The sequence below is a fragment of the Anabrus simplex genome, chromosome 4, assembly GCF_040414725.1.
Source record: "Anabrus simplex isolate iqAnaSimp1 chromosome 4, ASM4041472v1, whole genome shotgun sequence".
Taxonomy (NCBI): domain Eukaryota; kingdom Metazoa; phylum Arthropoda; class Insecta; order Orthoptera; family Tettigoniidae; genus Anabrus; species Anabrus simplex.
In genome coordinates this window covers 143,546,450-143,572,403 of record NC_090268.1, presented here as the reverse complement: position 1 = coordinate 143,572,403, position 25,954 = coordinate 143,546,450, and the positions used below count along the sequence as shown (strand labels likewise).

General features: G+C 38.5%; 1 protein-coding gene across 1 annotated transcript in view; it reads left to right on the top strand.

Annotated features, from left to right (window-relative positions):
- The window catches only part of LOC136871719 (leucine-rich PPR motif-containing protein, mitochondrial), a 199,705-nt gene that overhangs the window by 102,365 nt on the left and 71,386 nt on the right, over positions 1–25,954 (top strand). Inside the window, exons 8-11 of the mRNA XM_067145243.2 lie at positions 5,121–5,333; positions 7,838–8,052; positions 18,608–18,790; positions 18,876–19,016. Coding sequence (XP_067001344.2) covers positions 5,121–5,333; positions 7,838–8,052; positions 18,608–18,790; positions 18,876–19,016 — 752 coding nt within the window. The remainder of the gene's footprint in view (positions 1–5,120; positions 5,334–7,837; positions 8,053–18,607; positions 18,791–18,875; positions 19,017–25,954) is intronic.

Below are 25,954 nucleotides of genomic sequence, written 5' to 3'. Positions count from 1 at the left end.
AATTCCTTATTGAGATGTTGATTGATATTTCACAATCTATTTTGTAGTTTTAGAGTTATTTAGATGCGTTTTATTTCAAGTTTTAGATTATTTAATTTTCTAGTAAAACTTTGTCCTTATGGAAGCTCGAATTGACTGAGAAGTGAATGTGATAACTATATTTATAGATATGATGTACACGATTCCAACTGTCATTGAGACTGTCACCAATCAGCCAAATCAGTCAAAAGCAATGGATTCAACACTAATCTCGGTCATTTTAGACTATTTACTTTTAACCCCATCTCAGCCCCCGTCCCAAGGGAGGTTGAATGTGTACTTAAACGGTATCCAGAGCATCACAATACATCTCAGCAACACATAAACAGTGGATTCAACATTAATATTGGTTATTTTCCATTGTTTTTACGTTTCATCTCTGTGGGTTTTTTTTTTTTTTTTTTTTTTTTTTTTTTTTTTTTTTTTTTTTTTTTTTTTTCAGGTGGTAAGTCATATGTGTACCAAGTTTCGTTGAGAGCTATTCTGGAACATACCCAAATACATCCATAATCTTGGTTATTTTTTCATTAATTTTCACCCCTTCTCAACCTCCATTTTGATTGCGGCTCAAGTATGACAACCATCCAGTGTGTCACACTTCAACTCGGCGACCTCGTAAACAATCTATTTGACATTAATATCAGTCACTCTAGTTTATTTTTATATTTCACCACCTCCCCTAGGAGTGCTAGAGGTGTTTTACACTAACAGTATTTTTTTTCAGGTAGTAAGTCATATGTGTACCAATTTTGTATGAGGGCTATACTGGAAGAAACACACATACATCCGTAATTTTAGTCATTTTGGACATTTTCCTTTCCATCCCTCCCATCTCCATGCCGATGGGAGCTGAACATTGACTTCAACGAAATCCGGAATGTCATTATTCACCTCAGCAACCCCGTAAACTATGGGATGCATATTTGTCGTTGTCTATTTTTATATTTCACCCCTTTTTCTGTGTTTTTTTTTATAATTCACCTCCACCCCTAGGGGTGCTTGGGGTATCTTACCCATAGTAATCTCTTCCAGATAGTAAGTCATATGTGTATGAAGTTTGGTTGAAAGGTATGCTACAACGTACACACACACGTCCTTAAACTTGGTCACTGTGGACATTTCTTTTCTTCACCCGTTCTCACCCCCACGCCCCCTGTCGATTGGGACTGGACTTTGTCTTAAACAGCATCCAGAGTGTCACAGTTCATCCCAGCAAATATTTTTACATCTCGCCCCCTCCCACTGCCACCCGTAGGTGTGACAGGGTTATAATTATAAGCTATAACTTTCATTTTTGTTCTGTATTGAAGTGTAATTATAAGAAATAAATTGACAAGAGGGTCAAACTTTTCAATAAAATACATATTGTGTTAAGGTTGTCATACCTCCATGCAGTTTGTCTCCTGGTAGTACGAGGGGGTACCTCCCCCAAAAAGAACGGAATTTTTTAAAAGCTATATATTTTCAATTTTTTTTTTTTACAAAACAACCTTATGCCCTTCAAGATACTCTCCATTACAACTAATATGTTTGTCCCACAGGTGCTTCCACTGTTCAAAACATTTTTTGTAGTCATCTTTAGAAATGGCTGACAGCTCCTCCCTCGTTTTTTTCTTGACCTCTTCGATGTTGTCAAATCAGTGTCCTTTCATGCCCCTTTTCATGCGTGGAAATAAGAAAAAGTCTCGTGGGGCCAGGTCAGGCAAGTAAGGTGCGTGGGACAGGGGAACCATGCTATTTGTAGCCCAAAACTGTCTTAACAGAGATGGCTGTGTGTGCAGGTGCATTTTCTTGGTGGAAGAACCAGTGTCCCATCTGCCACAAATCGGGTTTTTCTTAAAACAGTTTCAGCAGCATTTTTACAGAGTAGAAAACAAAATTTCACAACTGCACATTGTTCACTTAAACTTGCCATCATAAAAAATGTACAAGAACAAAACAGTGCTAGCAAAAACAATTGCTGCAGATGAACAGAACAAGCCAGGTTGACAGTACAGGCGACACTGAGCCGGCAATGAGTTGCGCTATACATGCCTAGCAGCAGAAATGTGTACTACGCAAGCGTTACCCACAGCAGTGTTATTCTGGTTATTTATGGGTATCCCTTTGTAAGTCATAAGTTTACCAAGTTTGGTTGAAATCACTCCTGTAGTCCCGAAAAGTATGGATTAAACACTAATATCGGTCGTTAAGTTATAATTCTATTTTCCCCCTTCCCTAGGGCTTCTGGGGGTGTCTTGTCCCCACAGTATTTTTTCTGGATAGTAGGTAAAATTTTTACCAAGTTTAGTTGACAGCTATGCTAGAACGTACACACAACCATCCATAATCTCGATCATTTGGATATTCTCTTTTCTTCACCCTTCTCACCTCCCCCTGCCGACTGGGGCTCAACTTGGTCTTAAAAACGACATTCGTAGTGCCACTATTCATTTGAGCCACCCCGAAAACTATGGATTGGACACTATTTTTGATTATTTTGATATCTTACTCCCCGCTCACTCCCACACAGAGGGTGCTGAACTTGGACTTTAAAAACATCCGATTAGGCCCCTTTAAACAACAAGCATCATCATCATCATCATCATCAAAAACATCTGGACTGTCACTGTAGATCTCAGAGACTCCCAAAACTGTTGATTCGATACTATTTTTGATTATTTTTTATATGTCATTCCCCCTTCACTCTCCTACCAAAATGGAGCTGAACTTTGACTTATAAAAAAATCTGGAGTGTCACTATTCATCTCAGCGACCCCAGAAAGTATGGATTCGACACTATTTTTGATTATTTTCATATCTCACCCTCTCATTCCCCACTCTGAAGGGTGCTTGGGGTGTCTTACCCCCACGCGGTTTGTTTCCTGATACTAAGTCATAAGTGCACCAAGTTTAGTTGAAATCGCTCCACTGGTTTAGGAGGACATGTAATACATACGCACATATGGTACAAACAATTACATTTATGTAGATTATATAGACTTGCCTTTTCTCGCTAGGGACTCGTGTCATTCCACTGTTGATATTCTACTTTTTTCATAATTTCTTAAATATTTTTATGCTCGACGATGCCGAAATATTAGTATTACATGTCAGAAAACTGAATCTTAATGAGGCTCATTGTAGTTCAAGTTTCATTATGATACAGGTTCTCCACCAATCAGAGTTCAGATTTCATTATGATACAGCTGTTTGACCAGTTAGGTAAGGATAGCAAAATCAAACATGTCGGACATACATATTAACACCAATGCACCTTCTACTTCTAATATTCCACAACCACACGACACATTCCCGCAAATTCACTTCACCAACTGTGCAATAAACAATTTGTATTTGAAATAAAGCTAGGTTTGATAACCTTCTATCAAAGGTTTGAAGACATATGACATTGTTAAGGTCTCTGATCCAGACACGGAAAATCAATAAACCCAGCGCGTGCACTCTGCGCCTGTTCAGTAAACTCAACTGTCAAGCGACATCTCAACAGGTATTTATGAATATTTAAACAATAGAGTTATAATTATCGACGAGCATAAACAGTCTTATTCAACTCATCTATAATGGTAATTAAGACACTCGCATGGAAATTAAAACTGGGCAGACCTACGAAAGTTGGTCCTACGACATGAAAGTATATCTCGATCACAGCATGTTGGATTGCTATTTCCAAATAAAATGCACTGTCATCAAGAAAGGCACTTTATAAAAAATGGCGGCATGTTCCCATTCTCCTATATACAACATTTCGTATCGGTCTATAATGATATAGCGTAAGCTGCTATTGCCTTGCAACAATCTGTCCATCAAGTCAATCCAGTCTTGGTGCGACTTTGCAATGAAATTAATTACATAAAATTACTCATCATAAAAAACTACCCATCAGATTTCATTCAAACCACTTCCTAAACTCTCCCAGGAGTACTAACAAATTGTGAAATTTTCAGCAAAATCAGTCGAGTAGTTTTTAATTCCATGTGAGACATACATACATACATTCATTTTTATATGTATATAAATGATATATATTTCACTACTTTTTTAATATAATGTTATAAGAAGCCATTGTGAATTAGATTCACTAATTATTTTAAATTCATAGTCATATTTTTTCATCATTTATTTTAAATTCCAGTCAATGGATACATTTAAATAATTTAATTATTAATACATTTCGTTTCACTTCGTATCAGTAGGGGCCGATGACCTAGATGTTAGGTCGCTTTAAGCAACAAGCACCATCATCTTGGCCACCAGAAGAAGGCTGATGCAAGAGCAATACAACTGGAAAGTGTACTGTGCAGAGAGTGTCCTTAAACAGTGGAAAGAACCAAAGATCTCTGGGTGCAAGGTCAGGTGAGTAAGGAGCATGATGTAACACTTCCGAGTTGTCGCTGTTGTTGTACTGAAACCTCTGTGAGGCCCAATGAGCAGGATCATTATCTTGATTGGCAAGCACAATTGTACCTTTCTCTGGCCTTTTTTTATGGCAGCATGGGAAAACACTTTATCCGCAGAACTCAGAACTTCTACTTGTGCAATCAGGTTCTCAAATCAGCCTCGTTCGCATTTGCTGTTCTGCCTTGGTTGAAATTTTGCACCCATGAACCACTGTTCTCACATTTGTGATACTGTGACTGTGTGTCTCACTCAACTGATGGATTTTAGTTGGTGTGACTCCACACAAGTGAAGAAAACTGACGATTGCACACTGTTTCTGGAACGTGAAGTTTGCCATTTTAAGTATCTGAAACATCTTTAGTTTCAGTTGCTGCCACATGGTTTCAGTGAGCCTCATGAGGCTGCCAGCTGAGTCACTTATTCACAAATGATACTTGCGTGTTTTAAAATATATCTCAAGTGTCTGCCTACTATCATTTTGAAGGAAAACCTTTGAAGACCTCAGAATTTGAATGTACCTCATAGTTAGGAACTTATATTATCTTCATATTTGGAGTAGTTCTGTATTGATCTAGATAAATTAACACAATGAAGTATACAGTAAGGTGTGAGTTCAAAATGAAACAAGTGTCATGCCTGTTTATTGATATGCAAGATTTTTTCTGTTTCTCATTTTTCAGGAGTACTTTTCGTGCTGAATCACATGATAGAACTTGGTGTAAATGTAGATCTGGATACTCTGGTGGACTACATTTTACCGCATACAGCATCAGGAGATCCTGAGTCATTGGTCCGCAAATTGCAGGCTCATGGACTGCACTTGAGAGAGCTGCTCACCTCAGTGGTGCTGGTGCTGCTCAGGAGTAATCAGATAAAGAATGGTCTTCAGCTGTGTGAGTATTTTGTAGAAATCCCTGCCCTCCATGTACGCTATGAACAATAAAGGTGAAAGATGATAGCCTTGTTTAACACCTGTTACTACGAAGGTAATCCCAAAAATAAGGTCTCCTAATTTTTTATAAATACATAGACCTGTTTATTTCTACAATGGTTTACATCATTTTGCAGCTTGAACATTTAGCTATATTTCTACATAATCACCATTTCAGTTGATGCATTTTTGTAGACGCTGTGACAATTTTTGTATGTCCATGTCATACCTGCTTGCCACCATGCTGTTCAGGAAGTTGTGAACCTCATCTTTCACCTCGTTGTCGGTGCTGAATCGCTTTCCAGCCAAATGTTCTTTCAACTTAGGGAACAAGTAATAGTCACTGGGCCCAAGTCGGGACTATAGGGTGGGTGGATAATGATGTGCCACTGAAACTGTTGCAGGAGAACAATGGTTTGCCTGGCGACGTGCAGGCAAGTGTTGTCATGGAGAATGTTTACGCCCTTGCTCAGTATTCCTCTTCTCCGGTTCTGAATTGCCCGTCTGAGTTTTTTCAGGGTCTCACAGTACCTGTCAGTGTTAATTGTGGTCCCAGCGGGCATAAAGTCGACCAACAATACATACAATACACCATACAAACACTAAACACTTGAAGACTGTAATACGGATCGACTTTAATTGTATACAAGATCAAGTCACTCAGTGATTACATAGAAGAGCTTCACAACAGACTTTTAAAAGACAGTTTTAAAAATGTTTAATAGAAGAATATGTTTTAATATGTTGTAGACATGGATCCCAAAACACAGTTGTCATAACTTTGCTGCAGACTGTGTTTGCTTGAATTTCCGTGGAACATTTACATTGTGATGGATCCCTTCTTTCTTCTTTTCTCTATCTCTTTACCCCCTGTGGGTGGGGGACGCAGACGAATAATACACCCACGGTATCCCCTGCCTATCGTGAGAGGCGACTAAAAGGGGAGACCAAGGGATGATTGAATTAGAACCATAAAAACATTAACAATCACAGTACACGTTTCGACCACTTAGTGGTCATCTTCAGCTGTGTCAAAAAAAAACTTTAGATGATAATATAAGAATAGAAAGCACGTTAAAAACCTTGATTTTTTTCCCATGGTAACTTTAAAAAACTTTAAAAACTATTACTATTTGATACTGAAAGAAGAAAGGAGGGGAAGGGGGTGTTGGTGGGGGGGGGGTACAAGTTGGGTAAGAAAGGATAAATAGAGTATACTTAAAATTAAAATCCATGTCTACAATATATTAAAACATATTCTTCTATTAAACATTTTTAAAACCGTCTTTTAAAAGTCTATTGTGAAGCTCTTCTATATGATCACTGAGTGACTTGATCTTGTATACAATAAAAGTCGATTCGTATTAGAGTGCTTAAAGCCCAGATATAATGTAAAGAATATTCTCCATAGTTCTCGTCTACCTAGTGCCATTCTGGATGTTACAGTGTGTTTTACAATACTGCAGTTGATTACAAATCATATCAAATCATATGTACAGGTAATAATAAATTATATACCATATTATTAATTACAAGTTCTTACATTAACTGAACTCATATAAATGTCTATATACAGTACATGTTTCATGGCATAATCTCACAAACAATGCGATCATCTGACTACGTAAATAATAATGATGATGATAATAATAATAATAATAATTTGATCTCGATAGTTGTATTATTTACCCATGGGTGAGAGAATATTGATTTCAAGTTCTATCAGTTTATCACACTTGCGTCAATTTTAACGCAACATTAAGCAGCTTAACGAGACAAGAGTGCTACATTAAATTATGATGAAACCAGCCCTTAGTCAATCCGTTTGTAGTGTCGGGTGTGGAGGTTTTGCAGAGGTTTAAAGAAGAATGCAAGTGGTAAAAGATCGGGAACACAAGACAAGCACAGAAGGGGAAAATACTGAAAACATAGTGGGATAAACACTGTCAGATCATTGTGGAAAGAGAGAGAAATATAAAGATGACACAAAAGGACAAGGACAATCTTCAGCTCTTCATACACAACCATCAGTCCTAGTTCTTCTATATTCATCTCTTCTTAGCTCCTATCGAGCTCGTTTCTGCTTCCCAGCTTCACATGGTCTCTGATCAGAATTCTTGCTCTATTCATAATAGGTCCTCAGTAATTGCTTCCTCTATAGGTTCCTTCCAAATTTGTGGTCTTCAGTCACTCTCTTCACTTCTGGTCTAGCCTGCCACACCTTAGTAATCATATCTTTCTGCGTTTGGTGCATGTATCCAAACCACCTCAATTGTGAGGATTCTATCTACTGCTGTAAGATCTTTTTTTTTTTTTTTCTTGTATGAATTCAAGGAGTAAAAGCCAGAGGCAAACTTTGATATATTTTATTGACTTTCTTAATGGAAAATTCATGTCCAAATAAATGTACTGTAAAAGTGGTTGACATGGTTTTTTTTAAATACAAAAGTGTGTATTGTGTTATAGGCAGGAGATTTGAGAGTCCTGTGGACACTGAAAGGTTACTTCGTCCCTTAGTTGATGCGTACATATCTACTAAAGATATTACTTCTGCTGTGGGCCTCCTTAAGATCATGATCTTGTCATCTAGTAAAGAGGGGAATGATTGGGCTGGTCATTTCATTCTTGAAGTACTGACCTCCACAAAGAATGGAAGCAAGAATATAGATAACATTTTGAAGGTGAGTTCTGGCTTAATTAAAATTTCTTCTGCCATATTATTAATGAAAAGGAACAAACAATTGTCAAATCAAGACAAATACTGAAAACATAGTGGGATAAACACTGTCAGATCATTGTGGAAAGAGAGAGAAATATAAAGATAACACAAAAGGACAAGGACAATCTTCAGCTCTTCATACACAACCATCAGTCCTAGTTCTTCTATATACATCTCTTCTTAGCTCCTGTCGAGCTCGTTTCTGCTTCCCAGCTTTATCAGGAGGGTGGGCATCAACACTCATTCAGGGACCAATTTCTCAGGTTTTCAGTCTCGATATGGGAAGTGTAGGTTACGAAGAAATCTAGATACATTCAGGAAAAGGGCAGAGAGATAAATTAAAGAAGAATGCAAGTGGTAAAAGATCGGGAACACAAGACAAGCACAGAAGGGGAAAAGAATCTTAACAGGTCAATGTAAAGAATGGAAAGGAACAAAGAAGTGTCAAACCAAGTAATCCTTGTCTCTCTCTCTCTTGTTCTTTTAATGTTGCACTGACACAGATAGGTCTTATGGGATAGGAAAGTGCTAGGAGTGGGAAGGAAGCAGCTGTAGCCTTAATTAAGGTACAGCCCCACGGAAAACCATCTTCAGGGCCGCTGACAGTGCAGTTCGAACCCACTATCTCCCGAATGCAAGCTGATAGCTACTGTAGGTGACCTAAGGCATTTGCTTGGTTTTCTTCTATTTGAAGACAACAGTGTATGAGGAGGTGGAAATTCTTCTTGTGCTTTTCTGTTTTCTGGTTTGTTCTTATTGCTTATTTCTTTGCTCCTTCTTCCGATGCTGACTTATTATGTTATCCTATTATCCCTTTTCTTGTTCTTGTCTCTCTATATAACTTGATTGTTAATGGCATTAGAATAGTTTAATTTGTATCTTAAATCAAATAAAATCAACACAGGATTGCGTGGACATTTTTCTTTTCTTTTTCAATCATCAGTCTGATATCCATATTCCACCTGTACAGTGGTTTTTAATTATTGTAGGCTTTTAGTGCCAGAAGTGTCAGACAACATGTTCGGCTCACCTGGTGCAGGTCTTTGACATCCATGGGCGACATGTGTCTGGGTGTGGGATGATTATGATAATTAGGTAGGGGGAGGGTGAAACCCGGTGTAGGCACATAGCCTGCTCAAGGCTTTACATTGCCATCCAATGGATCATCAACAGTGACTCCATATGAACACTGCAGATAGGTTTGGAATTGAATCCAGGCTTTTGGCAAGCATTCTAGTGATCAGAAATTGTATACCACACCACCTCTCCTACCCTGCCACCCTACAATCTGATAGTAATTTTTTTTTTTTTAATCTGTGGGACTCGACCTTGCAGACTTGACACCTTAACATGGTGGTGAGTCTTCTACAGTTGCATACCAGTATATTAACCCATTAGGACCCAGACATATTTTTTTTCAGAATTTGTATTTCAAATTTAGAATAAATAATGGTTGACAATACAAATGAGGATTTTACAGTGTGTTTTGCCTGGAAGAACAGCATAAGTGCAGTTAGTACCTGTCCTCAATTGAAGACATTGGGACTGCGTGTTTTACAAAATACTTATCATAAAAATTCAGAAAAATAAATTACTGTTGACTCAAAAGCATTACTAAGGTCCATTTTATTTCTCTTGAGATCACTTCCTCATGAACAGTTATGTCAGAACCCTAACAGTGGTGATGGTGGTGGTGATTATTGTTTTAAAAGTCAGAACCCTAACAATCTTAGTTCTTGCCATGAAACTTCGAGAAGCAAGGAACACATAATGTTACATTACACTCACAAAATGTTCAAGGTTTGGAGCAGCATTCTTCCAACTGACACCTTCTCTGCTTACTTCTTCTTTTGAGGTAGTGATGCTTCCCATCATATCTGACTGTTGCTTGGACTGGAGGTAGTTGTGCTTTATTTAGCTTTGGGTTTGATAAAAGTACTCTTCCACTTGTAGGTCATGGTGGTTTTGTTTTGATGAGAAATATAACAATGGCTCTGCTGAAATCCAACAAATTAGTTGTTCATTATTTGCTACCTTGTGGAGCACTCGAACACTAACAATTATTACTGTATATCAGTCATTCTGATTGAAGAGTGGCCAATACCACTTCTTAAGTCTTATATAAGAATAAATATTTATTGTGCATAAGTATGCATAGTTACAAAATTTACATTTAGATACTGTTTTCAGTGGCTATCTCGGTGATGGACCTTGTCATTTCATTGCACCGTAAGATATATCTTGTACGTTGTCTATAACACAATCTGAAACAAGTGTTGTTAGGCTTGTGAAAGGACCTTGTTGAACACACTTTGTGGTGGAAGCCATGCGCTGCCAACATGCTTTAAATCCTGATTAGGTTGAGTCCAGCTGCGGTCAGTAAACTCACTAGTGCCATAAAAGTCAAGATCAATTTCATTCCTCTTCTCTGTCCTTTCCTACATGAAGGTTTCATGTGCTGCTGTGGTTGGAAGTAGAAATTCCAATCTTATTTCCTCAATTAAAATGGCTCCTTTGCAAACTTGTGCTCCAGTCTTGAAGGAGTTAGATTAGAGATACCTGGTGCTCTTTTCAGGAATGTAGTCTTTACTGCTTCCCATCATTGTAGGTCGGTCTTTGTAATGTGATGTCAGATTAAATGTATGCCATAGGTTAGAATAGGCCTGATTTTGGTGTTAGAAAAAGCTTTATCACTGTGTCTAGAGAGAATAACCTGATATGACAAATGTCACTCATAGCACGAATTGCAGCAACCGCTCTTTCTTTGACATGCTTGTTAAAACTTAACTCCGCTGGTCTCTAATGTAATTCCTAGATACTTAAAATCTCTCACTCTTTCTAGTGGCTCACCTTTATAAAATATTTCATTGCTCTTTTTTGTCCTGCCTCCTTTTTGGAAAGTCATATGAATGGTTTTAATTTCGTTCAGACTGAGCTCAATAGGTGCAGTCACTTAAGTGCAGCCAGTAGCCAGTATACAGGAGATACTGGGTTCGAACCCTACTATCGGCAGCCCTGAAGAGGGTTTTCGGTGGTTTCCCATTTTCACACCAGGCAGATGCTGGGGCTGTACCTTAATTAAGGCCACAGGTGCTTCCTTCCCACTCCTAGCTCTTTCCTGTTCAGTCGTCAACGTAAGACTCAACTGTTAAAAATTAAATAATTGAAAAAGAGGTTCAACCTATTCAATACATAAAAGAAAGGAATGTAGTGATTACATTCTTATTTAATAGTGATTAGAAATGGGACCGGTTTCGACCCTAGTCCAGGTCATCGTCAGCCGTTCAAAACATAAAAAACAAGAAAAACAATGCATATGAAAAAGAATAAGTGAACTCTGGATCGGTATAAGATGAAATATAAATTGATGATGGGGGTAGAAATTGTGAGTCACTTAAAATAAAACAGTACGTAATATTATGAAAGGTAGTACGGCACACGCAATGATAAGTAAAGTCACTCAATGTTTATGAATAGTGGAGAACGGTCAAATGGGTCAGATTTTACACTCTGTCAGGTACAAAGTCACAACACTATCAAACAACATATGAAGATCCATAAATATTTTGAAGTCGCAGACGAATAGATTTACAGAAGCAAACTGCCAGCTCTCGGTGATCAGCGCAGCACATCCAAGGTCATGCGCTGTGGTCTCGAACGCCAAAGTAGAATGGCAAATACTGGACCTTCAGGATATTCTCCATTCTACTTTGGCGTTCGAGACCACAGTGCATGACCTTGGATGTGCCGCTCTGATCACCGAGAGCTGGCAGTTTGCTTCTGTAAATCTATTCGTCTGCGACTTCAAAATATTTATGGATCTTCATATGTTGTTCGATAGTGTTGTGACTTTGTACCTGACAGAGTGTAAAAACTGACCCATTTGACCGTTCTCCACTATTCATAAACATTGAGTGACTTTACTTATCATTGCGTGTGCCGTACTACCTTTCATAATATTACGTACTGTTTTATTTTAAGTGACTCACAATTTCTACCCCCATCATCAATTTATATTTCATCTTATACCGATCCAGAGTTCACTTATTCTTTTTCATATGCATTGTTTTTCTTGTTTTTTATGTTTTGAACGGCTGACGATGACCTGGACGAGGGTCGGAACCGGTCCCATTTCTAATCACTATTAAATAAGAATGTAATCACTACATTCCTTTCTTTTATGTATTGAATAGGTTGAACCTCTTTTTCAATTATTTAATTTTTAACGTTAATACTTTCAATACGGAACAATGAAATTTTTATCTTTAAAAGACTCAACTGTGTCGGTGTGACGTAAAGCAACTTGTAAAACAAAATTAATAATTGGTTCAGTTGTAGCTTGTTCTTATCTGCCCATGCTGCCTTATTGTCCATGCACTCTTGTAGGTCATCAAGATTAGATGACCGGGCGAGTTGGCCGTGCGCGTTAGAGGCGCGCGGCTGTGAGCTTGCATCTGGGAGATAGTAGGTTCGAATCCCACTATCGGCAGCCCTGAAAATGGTTTTCCGTGGTTTCCCATTTTCACACCAGGCAAATGCTGGGGCTGTACCTTAATTAAGGCCACGGCCGCTTCCTTCCAACTCCTAGGCCTTTCCCATCCCATCGTCGCCATAAGACCTATCTGTGTCGGTGCGACGTAAAGCCCCTAGCAAAAAAAAAAGATTAGATGAGCCTAAGGCCATGTCATCTGCGTACATAAATAAGGAAGATTGCCCTTTAAATTCTGTTACTACGTCTGCTATCACCAAGTTGAACAGTGGGCTGGCTGGATCACCTTGTAGGATGCCGATCATCTGTTCATCTGTTTTATGGGAGAAGATGACTGGAGGATATCTTAGATTGTAATTTCATTATGGGCTAGGATATTATCTAGGATACTGAGTCGGTGGCTTTCTTCTCCAACCATATGGGAGAGTTTATTTATCAATATCTCTCCAATAGGTCAAAGGTCTTCCTGAAGTCAATAAAGATGATATGGTATTTCCCTCTTTGAAAGGGCATCACCGATAACTTCCAGTAGATTTTCAACTGCACGAAGAGTTGATTTTCCCTTGCAAAAACCAAACTGCTGATCAAGAATTACACTCGATGTTTCTTTGGTTCATCTTTATGTAAGAATTTTGCTAAAAATCTTAAATAATGTGTTTTCAATAGCAATTCCCCTGTAGGAATCCAGTGAATTTACATTTCCTTTTTCCTTTGTACATTATCTTTATTTTAGGTGATATCCAGCTTGTTGGAATTGTGCTCATTTCCTTGCATTTGTTGAAAAGGGCTGTCCATATCTCTGCCATGTAAGGTAATGCTTGTTGCAGATGCTCATTATGTAAATTCCATCTGGGCCTGTGGCTTTGTGTCCTTTCAGTTGAGTAACTGTGGTTATCACTTCTACTTCTGTGATTTGTGTAAATTCTTTTGTTTTCAGTTTGGATGAAATTCAAAGCGGGGTCTTATTTCCAAACATGAGTTGTACCGCCAAAGAGTGAGGGAATTTTGGTGCCCTAGCTTTCAGTGCTTCGTAATGATTGACCGTTGCCTTTTCTACAAGTCATCTTTCTGTTTTGTTTATCCAAAATGAACTTTTTTCTTTTAACGAGCTTTTATAACCGTGTCTTAACTCATTGCGGACTGTGGATGGCGTAAGACATCTAAGCTTGCTCTTATGCTGCGGGCTGTGGACGGCGTAAGACATTTAATGTTCCGCGTGAAGCAATGCTGTTTATATTCGTCATCTATGCATTCTTACACCTTAGTCAGCATTACTGGTTGTAGCAGGAAGTTGGTTGATCTTTTTGAGATATCCCTCGCGTTGAGTGTGCTCATGTTTATCTTAGCTGTTTTAGCGGGAATATCTCGGCACTTCCTCGCGCGTCAAGACGGTACTTGAGATTCCAGTGCAGTGCGTGTCGTTCTTACCGAATGTAGTATAATGGCTTATAAAACAAAGTTTCTTACGGAAGATTAATTATTAGATATTGTTCACAATGATTATTCTGGTGATGAACTTATTCCTAAAATAGATAGTGAAAGTGAGAGTGACGAGGAAATTCCGATTCCCGAATCCGATAGGCCTGTAGAGAAAAGTGAAGTGCCTGGTACATTATCATCCTAGTTATTGTTCACCTGTTCCACCATTTACAGAGAATTAACGTATAAATGGTCAAATAGAAAATAAGCAGGATATTTTGAGTTACGCGAGTATTTTCATGAATGACGAATTTTATCAGTATGTGTGTAAGCAGACTAATCTATACGCGAGTCAAGTGATAAGTGCGGTGCCCCGGCCTTTCACAAAGAATTCGATCATGCAATCATGGAAACCGATTAGTCCAAAATCCTGATATAAAAATGTACTGGACCGAAGACCCTGTTTTTCATACTCTGGTATTTTCTAATACAATGTTCCGAATACGCTTCCTTTCTTTCATTCCTTCACTTCGGTGACAGTAATCATTATGCTGAAAATACAGATAGGCTGTATAAAATTAGATGTATTTTGAAACCTGTGACACCAGATATCACACCCTAAATATTTACTAGAGGTAAGCACAAAGTATCATTTTTCTAACATTTATAGTTTAGGAGTAATTGTAAATTGTATTAAGTGATGCACGTCAAGAGGGCCAGGCATGAAAATGGCTGGTCCACGCATTCAAGTGTCCTGCTCAGAAGCAGGTACTGAACGTGTTAAGATGCTACATGTCTGCAAGGCTTCCTTTGAATTGGAGGCCCTGGCTTTGTGGAGGTATTAAAAAACCTGCCTCCATTTCCAGTAGCATTCAGAGTCAAACCGAGGTATCGATCGGCATTTCCTTATAGATGCTACAACTTACACTTCTTTTTTTATATTTTACATTTTAACAGCTGCTTTATCTGTATTCCTTTTAACAATTTGCTCCTTGATGTGTCCTACTTTTGTTGCTGCTTCATTGATAAAGTCAGTGTAGAAAACGCTTTACTATCAAATTCTCGTGAATTCTCTTTTGTGGATAGTTTGTTTCATATGCAGTCTTGGTGACTACTGGTAAGTGCTCCCTTTGAGGGGCCACATCCGAGTTGGAAAGGGTCTTGATTCTCATGGCTTTTGCATAAGTGTTGATGAAGATTAGATCGATTGCACTAGCTCCATTGTAACATACGTATGTCATCTCTTGTCTGTTATTGAGTAGAGTGAAACCCTCCTGTTCTAAAATGTCTACAACGAGCTGGCTTTTGGTGTTTGATATGTCTATCCGACAGTTAAAGTCGTCTGCTAGGATAGCAACCTTTTGATGAGTGATTTTTTTCCAATGCGTCAGAAAGACTTTCAGTAATGTCAAAGATGTTCTTTCTCCTTGAAAATATGCGCTAATGATAAATAATTAATTTGTTTCTAGTATGAGTAGATTTCTAGTAGTGTGCATTGTTTGATGAGTCAGCCAGGGTATTTTGACGCTAACCAATAGTGGAAATCAGTCCCTCCCATATGTTTGTTACAATTATTCAGTAGGCCAGTCTGAGATACAGAAACATGTTTCCTCTTTTTACGGGAAAATATTTGAAGAGTGAAATTGTGGAATTACATCCTTTTAGCACTGCATGTTTTACAATATCAGCATGTAAAATATCTCTGGGGATACATTTAGTGTTTACCTGACGAAATTAATTAAAACTCAATCATAGGTTGCTGGACAGAGTTTTGGTTTCTCTGCCATCTGGTGGAGTGAAATGGACGTTGAAATTGACGTGCAGGTTGCCTGAGTGACGTCAAACAAAAATGTCTACGACAAAATAGCCATAGCCATGCTGCTGCTACTACTACTACTACTACTACTACTGGTTTTGTTTTCTTTCATGTGTTACCCCAAATTACTGTACAGTACTACTAGATTCATCCGAGACACTGTATTTGATCTGTACATTCCTTTCAATCTTGGGGATCACTTCTGGAAATTTACTGTTTCCAAGGGACTGTCAACGTGAGAGCGAGGAGTTTTGTTTTTTTTTGCTAGGGGCTTTACGTCGCACCGACACAGATAGGTCTTATGGCGACGATGGGATAGGAAAGGCCTAGGAGTTGGAAGGAAGCGGCCGTGGCCTTAATTAAGGTACAGCCCCAGCATTTGCCTGGTGTGAAAATGGGAAACCACGGAAAACCATCTTCAGGGCTGCCGATAGTGGGATTCGAACCTACTATCTCCCGGATGCAAGCTCACAGCCGCGCGCCTCTACGCGCACGGCCAACTCGCCCGGTAGAGCGAGGAGTGACACCCATGGAGTCCGTATCTGAGTTTGTCATTATAGTACCAGAGATGTACATATTAGGCTTTTAACTTGGCCATTCTTTCCTGGAAAGCAGGCAAGCAAGCTAGCCACACATAAACAATAGAACAGGCAGGCTGCTGCGCTCCTGTCCAGGTCAAACTCAGCCCAACTTGGGCAGGCTACAGGTTAACTTGCTTGCTTGCTTGCTTCTTCCTACTGTGCTTATCAACGTAGCAGTTTATTTTTTGAATTGTTCATTGTTTTGATATGAGACTTGCTTGGATGCAGACAAGAATGGGGTTACTTGCTTGAATTTATGTAGGATTCATCAACACATCATTTTATTTCAGTGATAATTACCTATTTAGCATTATGCTAGTTAATACAAAGTTATATTTAAATTTACTTCCTAATACAGATGTCATAATGTCACTAATTAACAAATAATATTTTACTCCATCAACAGTATTTACCTAAATAAAAACCAGACTCTCTGAGCAAAAGATTTCAATATTTAAATATAAACATAATTAAATTGAGGTAAATATGACCATAATTTGAAGAGGATTAAAAGCAGAGGTACAAGTAATAAGTTATATAAAAAAAAGGATTCATTTTATAGTGAAATTCTTGAAATAGATTAATTAATTTTTGAATCCCCTTCCCACAAGCAAAAACAAATGAAGCATCCAGGGGAAGAAGGATGAATGTCCACAAATAACAAAAATTGAGGTGGCACCACTGTACAGCGCAGAATTGAGTGTAGAATCTATACGTACTGTTCAACTCTCAAAGGAAGATGACAGTGCTGTGCTATGGACATTTTAAAAATAGCTATGCAGGGGAATATGGATGAAGGTCCAGGCAAAACAGTGGAAAAAAGATGATTGTCCAGTTGTACTTTTTGGAGTTGGCCAGCTTGTTGCATTATTCACAGCCAATAGTCACTGTATTGTTTTTAGTGTGTTGTGTACTGTTGGTGGATGATTTTGTTATGTTAATTGCTGTTTGCAATCTAATTTATTGCTACAGAATGGAAGATGAATGTGTAGGTGATACAGCATTGGTGAATTGCAAGATGAACAAAAGCCTGTTACTTCATCCAAGAAAAAAATGAAGTATGGACGCATGGAAGATGTGAGTAAGAAACTTGGGTTAAGTACTCATGAAATGGGACCAGAATGTCAGTGTACGTGGTTGAAGTGTTTTGAAATTATTTCACAACAGGAAAGATTAGAAATCCTCAAAATACTTAATTCTCTTTCCTCTTATGATGAACAGTCAGCATATTTCACCTTGCTTATTTCATGCCATCGGATTCAAAGACACAGAACACGCAGGACAGAAGATGAGGCTTCGCTACATAGTTACATCTACAGGTATAAAGCTAGGATAGTTAGAGAGGAAGTACTTCACGAAATTCCTATCTGCTACAAAGCTTTTTTGTCAATTCATGGTATTTCGGCTAAACGGGTGCAAATCATTCAGAGAAAAATGACTGAAGGAAATGTTTATAATGTTGGTTGGGGAAAACAGGGCAATAGACCCCATGCTTTATCTGATGAAGTAGTAAACCGTGTGTGTGTGTGTGAAGGCAGGAACTCCCACTACAGCCTAGGCAAGTCTTCCTGCTGAACTTAACATTAAGAAAACGTACAATATGTACCTTGAAACCTATCCAGACTATCCTTTAAGCTATGAGTCATACCATACCAGCAGCAGCAGCAGCGTTTGTTATTTCGTTTATGCCAATTTTTGTATCTTTTTTTAGCTGAAGATGTTATGCGTTAGGAATGAAACATGCACTTTGTAAATAATGTAATTAGATTTTAAGCTGGATTATGTTACATAATTACATAGACTAGTAGTAAAAAACAAACAATTATTGAAGGTGGGATTCTCCATTCAACCTATCCTTAATCACCTGGCATAAACTGAAACAAATATCACAATGATTATCTTGTTGTATTTCCCCTTAGAACATACAAAATTCACCAGAACTTGGAAACTCCATTACATTATCTGTTGTGAGAGATACACAAGCCTGTATATTTTCAATGGTACATTTGCTCCAGTGGAGTATCTCTCATTTGACAGTTGGTATTTTTACCAGACTGTAAGGTGACTCCTCTTTCTTACCCATTTCAGCAGTTACCCATGGATCAAGATTTCTGGAATAGGTTGACATGCAGTAGTAATATGTTTTCTATTTTTCATGTACTTTCCCTTATATGAAGAAATATGAAACATCATTTTTGTACTTTCCTTACAGGCATATCAACAACAAGAAATTCCCATTTCGTCATTTGTTGGTGATATCATATCCAATTATACAGTTCAAAATGGTTTCTCAGAAGAAGAGACAAAAAATGTTCAGGTAGTGGTTGATTCTCTAGTTCATTCAGGGCTAACTATGTCTTCGCCTGATATTCTGGGTCAACACATTCCTCACCCTGTAAGTATACATAGATACAAATAAGATTAAGTTTCTTATGATTTGGTAATGTCTCTGTTTTACACAATTGTGTCCACCTGTTTAGCGAGACATGAGTGTGGAGGAACTGGAATGTCATCTTGTTGAATTAAAGAGTAAAAACTTGAACACAAGGGGAGTGTTACGCCGTCTGCTGCAACTCTACTGCCGTCAAGGAAATTTAGAAAAAGCTATAGAAATAAAGAAGGTAGGTAGTTTGTATTATTGTCTTAATTCTTAGGAGGTGTGTATAATATGTTGTTTTAATTTACAACTTGTCAATACACAACAAAACAATTCCAAGTACAGTGAAACCTCGTTAGTGCATTCCTCATCAAGATGTTTCCTGCTTAGCACGTAGTAAATTCAAAGTCCCGATTTTCATCGCATTAAATCTATATAAAAGTACCTCACTTATTGTGTCACTTATTTTTGCTATTTTACCACTTAGTTGCAAGTTATGAATTTCATTTTTTGATCCATATTAGAGTTTCAATATAATATTAAAATCTAATTTTTATTTTTAAAATTTTCCACCTTTTCAGTACAGGTGGTGGTGGTGGTGATTATTGTTTTAAGAGGAAGTACAACTGGGCAACCATCCTCTATATAACACTAATCAGAGGGAAATAATGGAAGGGATCCGACACTTCGAAAAATGAAGATATCGGCCAAAGGAAGACAAAGGCCACGAAGGGTGTGAAAATGAAGGATCCCTAGCCCTCGCAAACCTAATAGCGTCGGGGTCGGAAAAGAACAAGAGTTGACCAAGGGAGGTCAGAAAGGATAGGTGAAAGTGAGGAGGCTGGCACAAGTAAGTGGAAACAATGCCAGGACTCAGCTGAGGGCCCCACGGTCGCCAACCCACGCTCCGAAGTTCAGAGCCCCTGGGGCCCCTTTTAGTCACCTCTTACGACAGGCAGGGGATACTGTGGGTGTTATTCTACCTCCCCCACCCACAGGGGGTCTTTTCAGTACAATATATTTTCTTATTACTTTTGAAATTCTACATTATTGTTAATTTCATAAATGGGGCATGTTTTGCCCTTATATTATGGGCATCATCAGCCATGTTTGTACCTCAAAATCATGAAAATATAATCAGGATCCTGTTTATATTTGAACTTGCATTACTTCTTAAAATAGAATGGAAGTTATTTAAAATGTGCTTTTGTGTTACAATAGGTGTCCACATTTGACTAGTTAAAGATGGCTTATAGCATTATATATATATAAATATAGTGAATTACTGAAATCTAATGTAAAATTATTGGATAACACTAAAATGTTTTAAATTTTAAATTGTTCAACAACTTTGGCAGGTTTATGCACTTAGTGTTATTGTCCTCTGATATATTGAATCATATTTGAACCCGTACTCTTAAAATACAATTTTAATTCACATTAGATGCTCTCTAAGTTGTTAATCGGGTTAAATGTGTAGTAAATTTTGTTTACCATCATACTTAAATACTGTTAACATTGTAAAATAAACTAATAGCTAGGTTTGTCGGCGTTGGCTAGTAGAATACAGCAGTCTTGTGTTTGTGGGTATATCATGTTAAATTTACTTGAAAAACCTGTAATTAAGTTAAAATTTCAGGAAGACACCGGATTCAATACAATCTCCTTAATCCTTTCCAGTTCGGTTTCCGACAAGGACATAGTACAACTACAGCCTTACTCGAAGTGACTGAGAACGTTTGACAAGAAATAGACAGACAATGAGTCACAGTTCTAGTACTATTAGATTATAGTAAAGCTTTTGACAATGTAGACGTTGACATATTACTTGTAAAACTGAAGGCTCTACATTTTTCTCAGAGTACGATTGCTTGGATGCATTCCTATCTTGAGGGACGTCAACAATGTGTGAAAGGTAATAATGGAATTGTTTCCTCGTGGTGCCGTGAATTGAGGAGACCCTCAAAGCTCTGTACTTGGACCTCTTCTTTTCACACTCTTTATTAATGACATATCATCGAATTTAAGACATTGCAAATACCACATATATGCTGACGATCATCAACTCTACACAGACTACATCACAAGACCTTCAGAAAAATACAAACTTACTAAACATTGACTTACAGGCTGTTAGTGACTGGTCTGTTGCCCACGACCTGCAGTTGAACTCTACAAAGTCACAAGTAATCCTTCTTGGCCATCAAAATCAAATGACAAGTATTAATAAATGTCCATTGCCCAGAGTAATCCTTCAGAATGTTCCAATTCCTTTTGTACCACAAGTGAAGAACCTCGGCGTTATCATGGACAAACGCATGACTTGGTCTGGACATATCTTACATATCTGCCAAAACGTTTTCTCTGCCCTTCTTCTTCTTCTTTCTTGCGAACCGGCCAAACTTAGGACCACGCCAATACCACTTCACTTCCTTCTAATCATCCCTTCTTCCTTCCTCTTTCTCCACAGTGCCTTTATTCTTTCAGAATGTTGCGCTCTTCTCTCTTCAGTCCATCTTCCCCCTCTGCGCTCTTTCTTTTCTTCAACCAGAACTTTTATGTTGGAAAGTCTTTTCCAATAAAACTTAAACAGAAATTAATCGAGGCTCTTGTAATGCCACATTTCGACTATTGCGATGTTGTTTTCAATGATGTGAGGTCACTGTTGTTCCTAAGGCTACAATGCGCAAAATGCACTGAGGTACATATGCAATCTAAGAAAATATGACCATGTGTCATCATCTTTCCTAGAACTAGAGTGGTTGTGATTCCATGTTCCTCGTAATCATCATACTCTATCTCTCTTCCACAGAGTCCTTACTTCATCTTTCCCATCTTACCTTTCTTTGTGTTTTCATTTTCTCAAATGTGCATAACAGAGATACAAGTGCTCAAACATCAAACCTGCTCGTCATTCCTTACCATCGAACTGCTACATATAATAACTCATTTTCTGTGTTTGCCGTCCGAGAAAATCGTTTACCGGGTGACGTCAGAGGAATACCGACCACAGTGTCATTTGAAAGAGCGTTAAGAGGTAAAGCAGGGTATGAATGAACTGTGCATTTCTAGTCTTTTACTGATCGTGCTAGTACTAGCTATTTTTTTTCTTTGTGTTTAGACCATCTGCGGACCACGGTGCTTGTGTTCTAGCTGTGTTTTTGTCGTCGTCTGCCCCTTTTGGCATACTGGATTGTGTTCTTGGCCCAGTATTCCTTCATTCTCTCGCTGAATTCTTTCCTGTGCTCCTGTGACTAATTCCCGGCTCCTTTGTGGCTAGGTGATGTAAGGGATGTTAGGAAAGGTTTAGTTTTGACCATTAAACGGTAAGTACTAGCTATTATTATTATTATTATTATTATTATTATTATTATTATTATTATTATTATTATTATTATTATTATTATTATTATTATTAATCATAATTTATTATATTATATTATTATTAATATTTATTATAATTTATTATAATAATAATTATTATTATTAAATAATAATAATCCCCTGGGGCCATCAAGGACAACGTTAAGTCTTCTTGCATTTGACACTGAACTTGGCCTTCTTTAGAGCCCAAATTTCCCTCATTCTTTGTGAGTGGGCCTGCTTACACTCCTCTGTCCAAGGGGCACCGTGTCTTCTCTTCGGTTGCTCATCTCGGTTTAGCCCGTTCGTCAATATTTTCTTGCGGAAGCAGTCTCTGTTAAGGGCATCTTCTGCTGAGATATGTAGCATTTGCAGGTCTTCTTTGGTATTTCTAAACCAGGGAATTGTGGTTTTGGGATTTGAATCAAAAAAGTGAAATATCTCTTTAGTTATCTTTCTTCCGTCCATTCTTTCCAGATGACCATAAAATCGTGCCTGCCTTTTTCGGATTGTGTCAGTAATTTTCTCTATTTTGTTGTAGACTTCTTCGTTGGATCTCTTTTGATGGATTCCATTTCTGTACTTTGATCTCAAGATTCCTCTCACAATTTTGTGCTCTTTTTTCTCCAATTCTTCAAGGAGTCCTTTGTTGGCATTTAGAGACAGGGTTTCAGCTGCATATAGAACCGCTGGCTTCAGAACTGTTTCATAGTGACGTATCTTGGTGTTTAGGGAAAGGCATTTTTTGTTGTAGATTGCGCGGGATGCTTGGTAGGCTATTTCCAGTTTGCGTACTTGCTCCTGAAGTGCTTCTTTGTCCAGTCCATTTTTCATGATTATCTCACCCAGGTATTTGAATTTGTCTACTCGGGTGATGTCCCCGTATTCTGTATGGAGTTTTGGTGGGGCATCTTTGATTTAGTCATTACTTCTGTTTTTTCAAACAATATCTGCAGACCAGTTTGTTCGGCAATTTCCTTTAACATTTCAACTTGAGCTCTAGCGGTTTCTACGTTGTTTGAGAGAGCGGCAATATCATCGGCAAATGCTAAGTAGTCTGTTGTGATCCCCTTGGATTTGGTTTCTATTCTTAGTGGACTGTAGTTGGTTTCCTGTAATCTCGCCCGCCAGGTTCTGATGATCTTTTCAAGAAAGCAGTTGAAGAGTATCGGGGATAGCCCATCACCTGGTCGGACTCCTGTTTTGATGTCAAAGGAATGCGAGAGACATCTGTGGAACTTCATCTTGGATTTTGTATCGGTCAGGGTGGCTCTAATTAATGCTAACAGTTTCAAATCAACTCCAAATTCATTTAAGATGTTTAGCAGGACTTCCCGGTCAATGGAGTCGTACGCTTTCCTGAAATCCACAAAGACAGACACATACTGCTTGGACCTTAGTGTACAATATCTGATGATCCTTTTGAGATTTTGGATCTGTTCGGCTGTTGAGCGACTTTTTCTGAACCTTCTTTGTTATTCACCTATTTGATGTTCGACTTGTGCTTCCAAACGCTCCAGGATGGCAAGTGATAGAATTTTGTAAGTCACGGGTAGCAAAGATATTCCTCTGTAGTTGTTGATGTTCTTCATGCTCCCTTTCTTGTGTAATGGATGGATCAAAGCTATTTTCCAGTCTCCGGGTAGGGTCTCCTTGCTCCAAATTTCTTCTGTTTGCTTTTGCAAGATATCAAGTGATTTCTCTGGGGCATATTTCCATAGTTCTGCTACTACTGAGTCTTCCCCCGGCGCTTTGTTATTTTTGAGACAGGCAATGTGGCACTTGATTTCATCTTTGTCGGGTGGTCTGGAATCTGGGTACCTGAGTAAGGGTTCCTTGGTCTCAGTGGGGCTTTGCGGTTTAGAGCAATTAAGTAAATTCTTGAAGTAATCTGCCAGAATGCTACAATTTTCTTCATCTGACGTCGCAAGTGTGCCGTCCTTTTGCTCAAATCATAGAGATGGTGGTTTATAGCCAGTGAGCTTGCATTTGAAGGCTCTGTAATACTCTCTGCTTTCATTCTTCCTGAAGTTTTGTTCTATCTTATCAATGAGAGATTTTTTGTATTTACGTTTCTCAGTTCTGAACACCCTAGCTGCTTGGGCATGTTGGGTTTTGTAGGATTCCCAATCAATTTCTGATTTTGTAGAGTAGTACTGTTTCCACGCATTGAATCTTTCTTTGAGGACTGATTTGCAGGTACCATTCCACCAGGCATGCTTTTTGCTTCTCTTGATTTCTGCAACGTCTTTGGCGGCCTCAACAAGGAGACTTTTGGTGGTGTTAAAGTCACAGTCATTTGGTCTAGCCTTCTCCTGGAACTCCTCGACCCTTTGCCGAAGTGTATCGTTGTCGAAGCGTGTGATCTGTTTGGTTGTCTTCCTTGTGTTTGCAGGAATTGGTTTGAATTTGATCAGAGACATATAGTGATCTGAGGCCACATTGATGCCTTTCTTTACTTTGACATTCATAATCTCAGGGCTGTTTCTCCTGGAGATTGCCACATGATCTATTTGGAACTCTCCGAGAGTTTGGATGGGAGAACGCCAAGTCATTTGCTTTCTGGGTAGATGGCGAAAGTGAGTTGACATGACCTGCAGGTTGTGATTTTCGCAAATGGACACCAGTCTTTTGCCGTTGGGATTGGTTTTTTTGTGAGCAGGGTAATTTCCTATAACTTTCTTGTACTTCTTTTCACGACCTAGTTGGGCATTGAAGTCACCCAAAAGAAGCTTGACATGGTGTTTGGGAATTTCGTTTAATTTTTCATCCAGTAGGTCCCAGAAATGATCAACTTCGTCTGGATCAGACTTGTTCTTATCGTTTGTCGGAGCATGTGCGTTAACTAGGGCATAGGTTTTATTCGCGCATTTAATTGTTAGTATAGACAATCTGTCATTCACTGGTTCGAATTTGCAACCGATTTAAGGATCTTGGTTCTAACAGCAAACGCGGTTCCAAGCATCACAGCTCCATTGAGGATTCCTTTTTGCACTTTGCTCTTGAAAAATCGGTAGCCTTCAGATTTAAAATTCTCTTCATCCGGGTTCCTTGTTTCTTGTAGGGCCATTATGGATATCTGATTTTCATGAAGAGATTTGGTGAGGGTTTCACATTGCCAGTTTGTGCAAGTTTGGAGCAGAAAGAGGTGAAAGAAGGTGCTGGGTGTCAATGGGTCTAACTACAATATCAAAAATTAATTTAAAACTTCAACAAAGGTTATATTTCTCTTTAAATCTCAAACACAAAGCCCGTGCCAGTGGAATTAACCAATTATGGTTGAAATTCCTGACCCTGTGAACAAAGGCCAGTGCTCTAACCATTTAGCCATGGAACTGGACATTTGATAGTGCTGAAGATGGTTTTCTGTGGTTACATACATACATTATCATTATAGACTGTTATGGCTTTTCCTCGTTCAGTCTGCAAGCCTCTGTTTGCAACTGCTGCTGTGTCCTCATTTAGTTCTATACCTCTTATCTTTAAATCGTTAGAAACTGAGTCTAACCATCGTCGTCTAGATCTACCTCTACTTCTCTTACCCTCCACAACAGAGTCCATTATTCTCCTAGGTAACCTATCCTCCTCCATTCGCCTCACATGACCCCACCACCAAAGCCGGTTTATGCATACAGCTTCATCCATCAAGTTCATTCCTAAATTAGCCTTTATCCCCTCATTCCGAATATCCTCCTGCCATTGTTCCCACCTGTTTGTACCAGCTATCATTCTCGCTGCTTTCATGTCTGTTACTTCTAACATATGAATAAGATATCCTGAGTCCACCCAGCTTTTGCTCCCGTAAAGCAAAGTTGGTCT